We start from the raw sequence: 14834 nt of genomic DNA on the forward strand, positions 1-14834 counted from the left end.
AAAATTTTGACACCAAATGACCTGAACTTGATTTTTATTGTTGTTCTGTGTCTAGTTGCTGCTACAACGCTCCCGAAAAGCCAACGCTTTATTTTTTAATCTACAGGGGTTCTAATAAAACCTGAAAATAAAAATTGTGGAATTATTCATGAAAAATTAAGATAGACTCAACAAAAAATTAGAAAGTTTCCAAAACTAGTCTAACTCTTTTTAAGTACGGAATATCATAACTGCGAAATATATTATTACTAATTTCATCTACAATAAACTTAATTAGCCAATTTAACATTGAATTTAACATATTTCGCAATCGGAAATACTTACTACCCCGCTACACTATGCATTATGTAATCTAATCATTTTCGTTTTAACAACATACGCACATACATTTTGAGTGTCACTCATACTAATATCGAACTTTCAAAATTTATATACTTTTCCTTCAGGCAAAAGCGAACGCGAGCGAATTTCCGCAATTTATACAAACAAACGAACTTCAAAGCAGTTGTGCGCACACAAAGGACAACGGAAAATCGTTATTAATAAAAACTGAAAGTAAAAGTTGTCGAGAGTGGAGAGTAGTGCGTTTAAGGCACACTCTAGTGCAAACTTCAAACAAGGAGCTTAAGCCTTTAAAAGCTTCTGGCGCTACGCTTTTGAGCACTTTCGATTGCTCGATTTGATTTGCGTTAATATTTTGTTGTTGTATGAGCTATCGGCCAGCGTGCAGAAAATACAAAAGTGAAAGCATAAATACTAGCAACAGTTGCCGAAATACAGAAGCCACATTGTCCGGTGGAGGCCACACGTATAAGCGTCGCCTGCCGTTACGACAGACGCAAGACACAAAAATTGAGAATCGCAGCAAAGCGTTAACATAATGTTAAGTTCGCTCGATGCTTTAGCCGGTAAAATTTCACCTGGTTCTGGCAATAATAGTCCGTCCCAGCAGGCACAGTCGCAGCAGCAGCAACAGCAGCAGCTGCCGCTCGGTTACCGAGTCAATCAATCGTCCGAGACGAATATTGCGCAACGAACACAACAACAACAACAACAACAACAGCAGCAGCAGCAGCAACTACAATCCGCCAATCAATTGCAGGCAACACATGTGCCTGGAACGAGAGAACAGCAACAGCAACAACAACAACAGCAGCAGCAACGCTACAATGGCAATCATTATAATGGACTGGACAACAATTGCAATAAATTATGCCACATCACTCACAACAGCATACACCCCTATCAGAAGCAGCTGTCGTCTCAGCATAGCCAACAACAATTGCAACAACAGCAAACTATATCGCCAACGCAACAGCAACAGTTGCAAAGCTACTGTCAGCAGCAGCAACAATTGCAACAACAGCAACATGAGTTGTTTCAGCAACAGCTGTTGCAACAACAGAAATCACTGCTGCTGCAACAACAACAACAGCAACAGCAAATGCCGGAGGAGTCCGATTCGCAGCAGGACTTTCGCAGTTGCCTGAAGGAGAAGTGAGTATTTCATAACCGTACACTAACAAAAAAAACAAAAACAATAATAATAATAACAATAGTTGGCAGCAAACTGTAGCGAAATTGGTTCAAATCGTAGTACTACTAACTTTTTGTTGCACAATCATACATATACATGTAAACAAAACTGTAAAATTTAGTTGCCTTGTCGTAGTCACACATAGACGTGTGCATGTGTGTGTGTTGGTGAGTGCTGTACACCACATGTCCTTTCTGACAACTATTTTGTGGTCACCTCAGTAACTAACATTTCTATTATTGTTGCAATGTCCTTTTGTTGTTGTTGCAATGTCATTTTATTGTTGTTGCCCTTTATTTTAGTGTATTAAGTTATGTTTAAGGCTTTTAACCTAAAGATTTTTACATGAAATTTATATTCTTCGAAAGTTTTCAAGTCTTAAAAAATTCTGCTATGAACGAAATATTATTAAACGATATGTTGTTCAATATGATTTTAAATCAAATTATGTATGTTTCTCCAACTATACTGCTGTGGGCAAAAAATAGTAAGACTTTGTTCATAATTTTAATATTCTTTATTTATTCTTCAAAATCCATTCCCTCAAAGTAATACCCATCGGCCCCAATAAACTTGAGCCAACTCTTTTCCAATCGTCGAAATAGTTTTTGAAGTAAATTTCCGGAATAGCCTTCAAAGCGCTTAGTGATTCACGTTTAATGTCTTCAATTGACCCAAAACAATTTCCCCGAAGCGGTCGTTTCGATCTCCTGAATAGCCAGAACTCACACGGAGCTAAATTAGATAAAGCGGTGGTTGCGGCACGAAATTGATTCAAAGTTTAGGCAAAAACTCACGAAGAATCAAGGTAGTATGCGAAGGTGCATTATCGTGGTGCGAAAACCAAGAGTTGTCGGCCCATAAATCCGGTCACTTTTTACGAATAGCTTCGCGTAAACGACGCATAAAACTCAAATAATATTCTTTGTTGACAGTTTGGCCAAACGGAAGAAATTCGCAGTGCGCCACACCTCGAAAATCGAAGAAAACTGTCACATAACCTTGATTTTTGGCTTGCTTTGACGTGGTTTTTTCGGCTTCGGCTCAACTTTGTCAGGATGATCGGCCAATTGGTCGTCTGTTTTCGGATCGCAGGCATAGGATCTAGACTCATCGCCAGTAATAACATGTTTCATGACACCCTGGTACTCGGAAATCATTGTTAGACAGATGTTCACGCGATGCTGGTTTTTGAAAAAAATTGTGTAATTTTGGAACCAATCATACATTTACTTTTCTTAGGCCCAAGTGATCTATCAAAATGGTTTTCACTGATTCTTTTTGGTATTCCAACGCTGCCAGTAAGAGCTCTGACTGTTAATAGTCGATTCATTTCAAAGATCAATTCCTTTATTATATTGACATGTTGATCATCAGTTGATGTTGTGACGGTCCTGGACGTGGTTCGTTGTCAACGCGTTCTTGATCCTCTTTGAATGATTTGTACCAATCAGAAACATTCTGAAGGTTTCGTTACTAGAAATTAGATTCCGCACACAAAATTTAATGGAACTTCTTTGTTGAATAATTTTACTCATCGTAAAAATCGCCGAATGCATATTATGTACTTCAGAAAGACAAGTGTATACCAAACACTAATGATTATTTTGTTGTGATATATGACATACTTGTAGATGTCACTGATACCTATATCACCTAGAAAACAAAATATTTTCACGAATGCGTTTTGGTGCGAAATTCAAATTAAAAAGTCTTGCTTTTTTTTGCCCGCAGTAGTATGAGAAGCTCTCTGTTTATCGAGAGTTGTTTTAGAGTATTTTCAGAAATCCAGTCCAATATACGAAGTTCGCCAATAATCCAAATTTTTTTTACAAACTTCGCATATTATAGTTTGGTATTAAATTTTTAAATAAAGTAAATATTATTTATTTTTTATTGCGCATTAGTTTCATTGTTCAAAAAATTTTCTTATATCTTTTCCGTTAAAAAATGCATATTAGCTGTTCGAGTATTCGTTTCAATAACCTTGAAGAACAATCTTTGTTGCTATTTTCAACAGACAGTTGACAGTTGGTTCATTCACAGTAATGGTATCTGTCTAATATGTGAGGCACATATGTATGGTATAAAAGCTGAATAAAAATTACAACACTTTTAAAGAGATATCTTAGCTTTCTTCGATTCGTCCAGCGTTATAGATTTATATTTGTCTAAGATTTAAATTTTATTACAGTAACAAAGTTTGTGTACCAATTTGACAATAATTTGTCATTCGATCTATCCACAATATTACAGCTTGTCTAAAACCTGAAGTAAGCGCTTAGTTAGATATCTATATATATCTCTCTCTCTCTTTCTCTTTATTGTGTGGAACTCATCTCTAACTCTGTTATTACTATGGCTTGTAAGCGAGCAGCGCTCATTGCTAGCGAACAGAGAAATGGCGAATCGAAGACGACTTGTTTGGTATTTATACTAACAGATTGCTTTTCAGTCTGAAGCCAAAATTAGATAGTTTATGAACTTAACGCTGTTGGCATCAGAAATAGTGATATTTTAATAGTGATATTTTAAACATTACATATTTATAAAGGCTCGAATTTAGTTCTTAATTCAATACCAGTTTCTTGCCCTTGTCTGCTCTCCCATCTAACGAAATTTCTAATATTTCAAATCTGTATATGCCAAATCAGTAACTCCATAGAGTTCTTTTTGAACATTTGGTTACAAATTCGAGTCGGCTTTGCTTCCTTGATAAGCACACTAAATTCAATAAATCATTTGAAAGGGGTCCCTAAGACTTCAAAACTTTTAAAGATACTTTTCTTAAACATATAAGTTTTATTTAGAAAGCAGATGCTTCGTAACATCTCTGTCTGAAAACTGTCCTACCCGATTAAAATTTTTTTTTAACAATATAATCATATTTCCACAGGTTACGCAGTGTCCTGAAAACGACTAAATATATTTTAATGTTGTTGGTGGTTTCAGCGTTCGAAACAAAGCTTTCGTGGTTGCTTATTACATTTTTGATATCAGTTATGCACATTTCCATTGATAGTCATTCCAAAAAATTTGTTTATTCTATAAAATGTTTCTAGAGAGAGTTTCAAGAGTTTGCTTGGTTATACCAAAAAAATTATGTTTTTTTGAGATTTTGTTTCTGAAAACCTAACACCTTTATACAGGTCTATCATTTTATACCTTCTTCTTCTTAATTATTGAGTAGAGACCGCTTACGCGGTTATATCTGAGCTTACAACAGCGTGCCAGTCGTCCTTCCTTTTTGCTGTTTAGCGCCAACTGGAGATTCCAGGTGTAGTCAGGTCCTTTTCCTTGGTCTTTTCAATGGAGTGGAGGTCTTCCTCTTCCTCTGTTTCATCCTGTGGGGGGATACTTTTCCCTGGTCTTTCCAATGGAGCAGAGGTCTTCCTCTTCTTCTGCTTCCCCCTGTGGGGGGATGCGTCGAATAGTTCATCGATCCGTCAACTGTGGTATTAGCCTTCACCAATTCGCATAGTACCACAAATCTTCAGCAGAACGTTTTTCTTGAAAACTCGTAGTGTCGACTCATTAGATATTGTCATATAACAGCGACTTATAGAGTTTGATCTTTGTTCGTCGAGAGAGTACTTAACTTCTCAATTGCCTATTCAATCCAAAGTAGCTTCTGTTGGCAGGAGTTATTCTGCGTTGGATTTGGAGACTGTCAGTATTGAACCTAAAGTACGACTTCGAAGTTATGACTGTCAGCAGTGACGTGAGAGCCAAGTCGCTAGTGCCACGACTGTTTGTTTAATGACAAGAAATATTTCGGCTTTCACCACCAGACCCATTTGCTTCGCTGTCTTATACATTCTGGAGAAAGCAGCTGTACTTTCTTATAAAAGATTGTACCTTCTCTGTTTAGCTCTGCAGCTCGAATTATTTGCTTTAGCAGTAGATTGAAGAAGTTGCACGAAAGGGAGTCGCCTTGTCTGAAACATTCTTTGGGATTGAACACTTTTTTGTGCTTTCAAAAGCAGCTTTGAAATCGACGAAGAGGTGATGTGTGGCGACTTTTCGCGGGTCGTTAGTGTTACGAGAACATCAACCAGCTGGGCAGCTACATTTTCCTAATTGAAGGACCGGACATTCCAGTTGCAAGCGCTTAAATCATAATCCTTAATGCGTTTGCCATTTCTCTTTATCGTGTTTCTTTTTCATGGGGGCGGTTTTTACGTTGCAGGTCCCAAAACTAGCGCACAAACCTGGTGAGGAATGTTTCGCCTTCTTATTATAGCTTGCCATCAAACGGATGTGCTGTATTCAAAGAGATAAAAGAGTTACCAACTAATGAAAAATTTAAAATTGTTCGAAATCTTTTCAAATTTTGTGATAAACAAAAAGAGTGTAAGCAACCCAAGGCAGGTTTTCAAGAAGTCTTTAATTAGATATTATTCAGTGAAAAAAAAATTGCTGAGAACTTTGTCTAATTTTGCTTCAAATCATTATGCTCTCTTCAAACTGACCTTTTATTGCAAAATTTACTTCCAACAAACAGCTTTTTTCGATCGATTGGCTACCTGTTGAAACCTATATAAAATTCTCAATTGTATTTTTACGTAAAAAGTGCTTTAATTTCACGCGCTTTTTGATGCTTCATATTTAATTCACCAGCTTGCAAATATGATTTTCGCTCGTTATTGATGGAGTGTCTCTGCCGTCCAAAAAACTACCACAAAGTTGAGAATTAAGTGCTTTCAAAACACTTTCGTGCAGTGAAAATAATACAAAAACGCTGTGTTTAATTGACATGAGCTAGTTTTCATTAGCTGGCGTTATTTGCCTAAGCTTGTAATCTTCCACATATAAATGAGCTCACGCGAATGCTTGTCAAAATAATTAAAAAATTCTATATTTGCACACAAAAAGCGCGCTGTGCGCAACACGCGAGTGAATGTATGGAATAACGGTATTATTGTAGGTGTATGTATGTGTGTGAAGTGGTTTCAATTAGTATTTATGTGTGTGTAAAAAAGCACTTACGTTTTTTCTTCGGTATGAATTACATAAATTATTAAGCAGCGCACAGACATATGTATATATGTACATATTGACATTCAGACGGACAGATATATATATGTATATATGGAAACGTAACAAATTACTGTGAAGTTAACGCCACATGCACACTCCCTGCCCACTATTGACGCAGTAGTTTTATGTACCTGCACTAAGTCGTGAGTTGCGGTTGCTCATACGACGTGTCGTACCACGCTTGACTAATTTAATGTGTAATAACATTTGACATATTGTTGCCACGTATTGTTTTCGATTTGCTTGCCTTTGCAGCGGCCACAATGAAAGGCGCCGGCTATAAATATATATCTACATACATATGTGTGCAGTAATATTTATATATCCGAGTGCTTGTTGTTGGTGTGCTGCGGGTGTTACCCTCAATTCAGTGCGCCATAAAAACTACACTAATAAATTTAAAGCAAATAAAATGCTTTTCATGTTAGGGCCAATTTCATATGCTCTATACCGAGCACAATAGAAAGCATAACACAAATAGACAAGCACACATACATACATACATACATGCGTACAAACAAAACATTACCAGACTGTCTGCATGCATGCAAAGCATTTATGAATGTTCATAAGCGCAAATACACGAGCAAACCGTAATGCATATGAGCAACTTAAAATGCATATGTATGTGTGCGTGTGTTTGTATGTGTGTGTATATTTGTATGCCGGCACTCATAAAACTGACAGCTGCGCCAACCTTTGTGCGTTATTCTTTTATACTTTGCTATAAAAATTTATTTCCCTCATATTCACCGTTGTTTGTTATTCACCACACCAGCGGAAGGACATTTTAAGCAGCCATGCATGCACACACATGCATGCAGAAGACATACAAGCGCGTAAGTGCTCGTGTGTAAAGCAAAATATACGAGCTTTGTTTAAGAAAAAACATAAAAACATTAAAAATTTCAAAATTATCGTGAAATATATGACTGACCCTTAGTAGCATACACATGAATGCTCTAATAATAAAATAAATTATTCATTTGTTGTTTTCGTTATTAAAAAAACAACAAAAGAAGAGGAAATCTTGACTTCGGCTGCAATGTGGTATATCTTCACAGGTTAGGGGGGCATTCCCTTTAGCATATTACGCAATTTCTTAGTGTATTGTGTTGTGGACTTGGACAGTAATCCTTTCCGAATATTCTTAAGATACCTCAACAAATAAAGAAGCTTTCCATATAAGCACTAGTTTTTGATCGTTCAGTTTGTTTCGAGATTTCATTATTTCTTTATGCAGGTTAGGTCAGGTTCATCTGGTAAACTATGCATAAACCAGTTTTGATCCTTTGCGATACCAGATGGAGTTCATCCTTTCCCTTAGGATGCTTGAGCGTGAGGCGAATTTGAACAGTCTCTGCGGTCTCACTGTCGATAACTCCTCTAGTGTATCATACTGGTGGAACACCAGACGCTTACAGCGTTATCTTGTCAATGCGGGACAAGTGCACAAGAGGTGCATTATTGTTTTTATGGTGCATTGCACTAGGCATTTACTGCAGTCTGCTCAATCTGACGGCTCCATCTTGCTAGCGTGTGTCGCCACCAGATGTTTTGCAGATGACTTATGCAGTGTTATGCTTTTGTCGAGGTCGTCGTATAGACAATGCATGGATTTGCCAATACTGATTACGTTTTCGGATGTTAGCCTTACAGCTTTCTTGGCAATCTCGTCCACTATTTCATAGCCATCGATGCCCTTGATTCTGTCAACACTTTGCACTGCTGTCCTGCTTCCCCAAGACATTTTTAGTCGCTATCCGATAAGAGGTTACTGTCTTGATTGCTGCTTGGCTGTCTACGTAGATGTTGACTTTGGAACTGCTTGCAGGTGCATTAGAGGCCAGCTTCGTGGATTTCGCAATAGCAAAGATCTCAGCTTGAAATGTACTGCAGTGATCCTGAAACTTAAAAGGTTGCCTTATTCTAAACTCTAGACAGTATATTCCCGCACCAATTCCATCGTCAATTTTCGTGCCATCTGTATAGATGTTTAGTGTGTAGAGCGCGTAGTTAACATACCTTTACGCCAGCCATCCTTTTTCTATGTTTACTTTGAACCATCTTTCCCAGTTGAAAAGTGGGTTCATGTAGTCGGTGTTTGCCCAACCGCCATTACCCACCGAGCTACGTTCTGTATGGAAATTCTGCTGCAGCCAATAGTCGTCCCGCCAATTTTGCTGCGCAGTTTTCAACGAAGAGATCTATAGGTGGCAGGTTTAGTGTCAGTTGAAGAGCCGCCGTTGGAGTTCCCATGAAGCTCCCATTATGCGCAGCGAGCATCTGAACTCATTCCATTGACTTCCGGTAGGTGGATTTCCGGTTTGTCTAAGGCTATCCCAAGGTACTTGGTGCGGTTCTTGAGAGAGAGTTGTGTTTGGTTTATCAAAGGGACCCGCATAAAGGAATTTTGTGCTTTCTTGTGATCCGTTTTCTCCGGGTTCAACACCAGACCCTCTTGTGATGCCCAGTACTGGACTGTATTGACGTCATAATACTGTTAATGGTCTATAGATACCTTCCCGTTATATAGATGGCAGACAGATTTGTGACAGGTCAAGGACCTATTGACCTTAGCTGATATACAACTGCAGTAGTTTTTCGTCTGTCTTAACAAAAGACTGTACATAACAGTGTAAATGTGATACTTTGCCGGATTAGTCACGTTGCCTAACATAACCTAATTTACTTGACGGTCGCTTGTTGTTGTTGTAGCGGCAGAATTCTTCCGAGTTGACAGTCCTCGGACGGGTAAAATTCCGAACCCATTCCGGTAACGTAGACCTGACTTTCTTGGGAACGGTTGACGGTCTCTTCTTCAACAGCGCTTTGTCTAACGCGAAAATTGAACGCTCAATTTCAACGGTAAAATATTCAACAAGCCATTTTCTAATGGTTTCCACGCCACTACCCAAATTCACTAATTTTCCACTATACTCCTAATCTATTTTATGGCAATTATTTTTACATCACGAAATGCTCAAATTTCACCACTGACACACCAGTTATGCAATCAAGCTTAAAATAATAAATATGCATGAGGTTTCATGTACACATATTCATATGTATGTATGTGTGAGAGCGCAAAAAAATACATAAAACGCGCATCAAACATTACACATAAAATCGCAAATGAATTTTTCATAAAATGATCAAAATAAAAAGTTGACATCGACAATGACTGCGCCAGCCAGTGCTGCCACAGCGGCAATGTGACCGCAAATGCGAGTGTCAACAGCGCGGCATTTGCATAATATCTAGCACAACGCCAACGCGCGCAAGCATGCTGAACTAAAGGATCATCCTAAAAATATATACAAACATACAAACATATTTAGATACATATACGAGTATGCAGGCATATTGACTCTCATATACATATGTATGTACTGAAGCACATTTTATTATCGTTTTGTAAATTCGTCGGCTGCGCTTTCCACTCTCTACTTTCTAGCCAAATGGCATTACTGGATACATATGTACATATACCCATAGATATATATATAGATATGCAAATTCCACCAGCGAACAGGAATTTTTGCATAAAAACACATTTTACAGTTGTAAATACTTATGTATATATGTATGTATAAATGTTTGCTAGCAACACAAAATATTTGTAGAAGTGTTTGTATGTTTGCTTGTGTCTATATATGTATACTTAGCGCCCGTTATGCAAATGTATCGCCTGCTGCCTAGTAAATGACGGCGAAGCTGTCATATCACCTGCTGAATGGCATCTAAGTTAATAATACATACATAATTATGATCATGAAGCAGATAATTGCGTTGATGACGCCGCTTGCGTGAAGGGTCGGGGCTTGAATAAGTGGAATAAATGAGTTCAAGATGAGCACAGACGGCTCAAATGTTGACTTTTTTATACAGAAAAGTGTTGGCACATTTGTGTGACTTCTATCGGCACATTATTTTAGCCGAGTCTAGAAAGTTAACGCCAAAAGAACACTCGCTAAAATACGAATGAAATTGAGATATTTTTGGAGTTCAGCGTCTTTGGTTCATAAAGTTATGACTTCAAAAAAAAAAAAACACAGAAACTTCAAATTTAAGGAAAAATATTGATGATTGATTGATACGAAAGAATACTCTTTGGCCTTTTTTTTTTGAAGATTATCTCTTTCAAATGCTAGCAGCGGCTCCGTCTCAGATGGTCTATCCGTTGAGTCCAATTTTCGATGACATGTGCGAGCATTTCCACTGGTAACTGACGAATGACACGAGAGATATTTTGCTTCCAAGCCTGAATCGAAGCGAGATTGTCTGCATAGAATTTAGACTTTATATATGTCCACAAAGAAAAACCTAACAGTGTGATATCACACGATCTTGGGGGCCAATCGACTTACCGAAAACGTGAAATTATCTGCTCACCGAAGTGTTCTCTCAAAAAATACAATGATACATGCGATGTTTGGGAATCTTGTTGAAACCAAATCTTTTAAAGATTACGGGCTTCAATTTCAGGCATCAAATAGTTGGTTATCATGGTGCATAGCGGTATCCATTGACGGTTACGTTCTCACTGGCATCATTTTTGAAGAAATATCCACCGTCCCACAAACCACACCAAACTGTTGTTTTTTCCTAGATGAAATAACAGTTCTTGTATCTCTTCAGGTTACTCTACCTATTGCGCCTGAAATATTTTCAAAGAATGAATGCTAGGTCTGAAGGTGGGTGTTGGAGAATAGTACGCTCAGTATACCGATTTTGTTGACCATAAGTTGAGCGAATCGCGCGAAACGCCTTATAAACGTTGTTGAGGCATAAATCTTTCCATGATCAAATATCAATTAATATTTAACAAAAATAACATGACAGCTTGACCACGATTCACGTGTGTTCTGCCAAAGAGAGGCTATTACCTCTACTTGGATCACACTTATCTTCAGATAAATCTTATCCACGTATAGTAGGTGGGCAGGTAGAGTTGCTGTCTGACGATACTCCAAGGCCTTTAAGGGATCCATTGTGACAATCGTCAAGAAACACTGCAGCGTCCTCTTCTACAACTACTAGCTTTTACAATAGCCATTATATGGTGTTCCCAGTCTGCGGGTATTTCTGCGTATTAAACAATAAACTCTTAGATTTTCCTATTAAATTTTTAAAAATTTCTTTTGAATTTTAATAGACGGCATGTGCGGCCCATATGCCGTTCATACCATATTTCCTCGCTTGTTGAGCAATTTAGAGATTGCCTTCACCGATACTCAGCCTTAGTGCTTGTTTTGGCCAGTTCACCTGCTTCATAGTTACCAGGGTTATCTGTATGCTCTGGAAACCATTGCAGCCTTATCGTGAAAAAAATGTTGGATCCACTAAGAGATTTAGAAATTCTTTTACTATATTTGCTGCAACTCTGGGAGACTTTAGTGATTTCAGAGCTGGTCGGCTAACTGACTACGAAAGCTAACTAAGAAGGCTTTCTTTTATTACTTTGATATTTACTTGGAAGGCACGGCAGGTAGACTAATAAAAGGAAGGTGATTTTGTTATTCAATTATATATTTTTAGGAAGGTAGGGAATACAGGAAAGATCAAATTTGACCTGGACTGATCCAAAAAACTTTTCGGGCTGAGAAATTTACATATGGAGGTGAAAATTCAAATATTTATTGACACTGTCTGTGTGGGCTGTTTATATTGACCAGTCCGGGTCAAATTTGATCTTTCGTTTTTTAGATTGTTTTCCTATCCAGAACTTCTTTCGTCTGAGCTGAATGTAAGCTTTTGTCAGATAGAGTTTACACGAGAACTAATGGCCGCCTATTGTAGTAAAATTCATTACCAGTGAATTAAAACTTCGTAAAACTGGACATTGTCATCATTCATGGCTCCATCGGATTTAAGCTACTCCTACTTAATATATATATCGGAGTATTACAGGGTGGAGCCTATACAATAAATATGTAAATTTTCAGCGTGACAAGCTGAGACGAAGTTTTTGAGATATCGGTCTGAAATTTTATACACAATCTTTTGGCAGCAAGAAAATGGTTATTTATTGGATCCGCCGGTATCGGACCACTAGATCATATGGCTATCATACAAACTTAACGATAAAACTCAAGTTTTTGTAAGAAAACTATTTTATTTAACAAGATATCCTCACGAAATGTGTGCGTAAATATTAAGGAACTTAAGTTTTATATCAAGTCGCGTTAGGAGCCTTAGAAACTTAGGTTAATCTTATCCTTTTTTATTGACATATACATATGTACACAGCTTACGCGGTAATAACCGAGTTTATAACAGGTGCCAGTCGTTCTTCCTTTTCGCTGTTCGGCACCTACAGGAGATTCCAAGTGTAGTCAGGTTCTTCTCCACCTAGCCTTTCGAACGGAGTGGAGGTCTTCCTCTTCTTCTGCCTACTCCTGTGGATAATGCTTGGAATACGTTCAGAGCTAGAGTGTTTTAATCCATTCATAGGTTCATCACCACAAGTACATATTCAAATGGTTTTCCCAATGTACTGCAACGCCAGTAATCCCTGTGTTGGTTTGGAATTATATGGAAAGCCAGTAAGAAAATTTCTGCTCTACGCTATTGCCAATTTTTTTTCACTATCAATACAACAGACAGACAACAGTTAGATATTGTTGATAGATGGAAAATCGTAAGAAATACAATTTGGCATGCACATCCCATTCTATTGATATTTAGACAGGCATAAGTCCTGCGGCATTTATTTTGCTTCATTATCCCTTTGATTCTTTGAGTATTGCTTACTTTTTCCATTATCGGCTGCTGCCATTTCACTTACTTGCTTTTTTGCGTTTCACGTTTTTGTTGTTGTTGTTGTTGTTGTTGTAGTTATTACGGCAGATTGTTGCTTCGGTTGCCCGGTGCTACGGCAATTCAGTGTCTAAATCCCGGCATTATCCCAGGGATTTTTTTCCGCTTTTGCACTTTATTTACGCTTTCGTGTGGGTTCAGTTCGATTTCCAGCTCTTGCTGTGTCTCTCTGTGTGTATCTGTGTGTGTTTGTGTGTGGTTTATGGAGTTTGCGTTTGTGTGGCTTGTGGCTTATGGATCTCCAGCGGTGGCTGGTGTATTCCCTCTGTATTATTTACAAATGCTTGATTTGCGTTTTGTTGCGCTTTTTCAGCTTTGTTTCAGCAAAATATTCCGTTTAAATTGCAATGGGATAAATTTTTGTTAATTTGCGCTTCCAATTTGTACATTTTTTCTCAATTCTCACTCACTCTCCCTCTCTTTCCCTCTCACACTCTTTGCAAAAGTTAAACATTTAAAACGCTTGTCTGCAATTCATGTACACTTAGAATTGTTCAGAACAATGCGAGCATCTTGCCTTATTGCCCTTTTGTAGCCTGGCTTACTTACAACAAGTGTTGCGGCAGCTATTGAGATTGCTGTTCATGTTGTTGCTGTTGTTGCTATTGTTGTTTGTGCCATTGTTTCGCCCCCAAGGAGTTGAGCGTACACTTTATATCCATCATTGTTGTTTTCATAGCAGCTTACTCCAGCAGTTTACTGATTTCCCTGCCGCTCTGGCTTCATATCGATCCGTTGCCACACACACCGCCGCCCCCGCAATCGAACACTAATCCAGTTGTATATATGTGTGTACTTTCATTTGCAGCAATTCGAGCATTTGTACTTATCCTCCTCGCCATGGTTGCCCTCTTCGTGCCGCTGCCGACTTATTTGCTGTTTTGGTTTTGCCAGTGTTGCCATCATTGGCTCACATTCTCCATCGTGCAATCATCATGGCTTCCGTTGTTTTCGCTTTTTATTGCGCAGTTTCTATTTTTTATTATCTTTGTTGTTTTGCATTTGTCTAACTTTGCCTAAATTGTATTTGTTCCCTCTATTCACACATACCGCGCCGGCATTATCGTATTTGTTCTTGACTTATTCGCACTCGTGGGTGTTACTCTCCATAGCGGGTTTTTCCATTTTCGAAACTAATTCGAGGATTAAATTTAATTACGTACAAGCACTTCACGAAATCTTCCACGAAAGGGGTGGGGGACTCCATATTTTTTTCGCAATAAAGTCAATTGCCAGGCTTATGTCATAAAAAATATTACCAAACTAAAAAATTCTGAAAAGATTGCGGAGATTTTTCGGATAATTTAGCTAGTGTTCTAGAACATATTTGCAGAATTATGATCTTATCAGAAGAGAATTCAGTTTTTTACAAGAATCTAATCTATTGAAACGATACCCGCTTAAATCAATCCGAGAGAGCTCAAAAATCGGCATG

General features: G+C 38.0%; 1 protein-coding gene across 2 annotated transcripts in view; it reads left to right on the forward strand.

The window, feature by feature from the left end:
* Nucleotides 1-446: 446 nt before the first annotated feature.
* The window catches only part of LOC126753928 (CUGBP Elav-like family member 2), a 218377-nt gene continuing 203989 nt past the window's right edge, over nucleotides 447-14834 (forward strand). Inside the window, exon 1 of one of the 2 annotated variants that reach the window (XM_050465703.1) lies at nucleotides 447-1497. In XM_050465703.1, the coding sequence (XP_050321660.1) occupies nucleotides 881-1497 (617 nt within the window). In that variant the 5' untranslated portion in view covers nucleotides 447-880. The remainder of the gene's footprint in view (nucleotides 1498-14834) is intronic. The other variant, XM_050465704.1, reaches the window with a different exon arrangement.

This window comes from Bactrocera neohumeralis, chromosome 3 (genome assembly GCF_024586455.1).
Source record: "Bactrocera neohumeralis isolate Rockhampton chromosome 3, APGP_CSIRO_Bneo_wtdbg2-racon-allhic-juicebox.fasta_v2, whole genome shotgun sequence".
Taxonomy (NCBI): Eukaryota; Metazoa; Arthropoda; class Insecta; order Diptera; family Tephritidae; genus Bactrocera; species Bactrocera neohumeralis.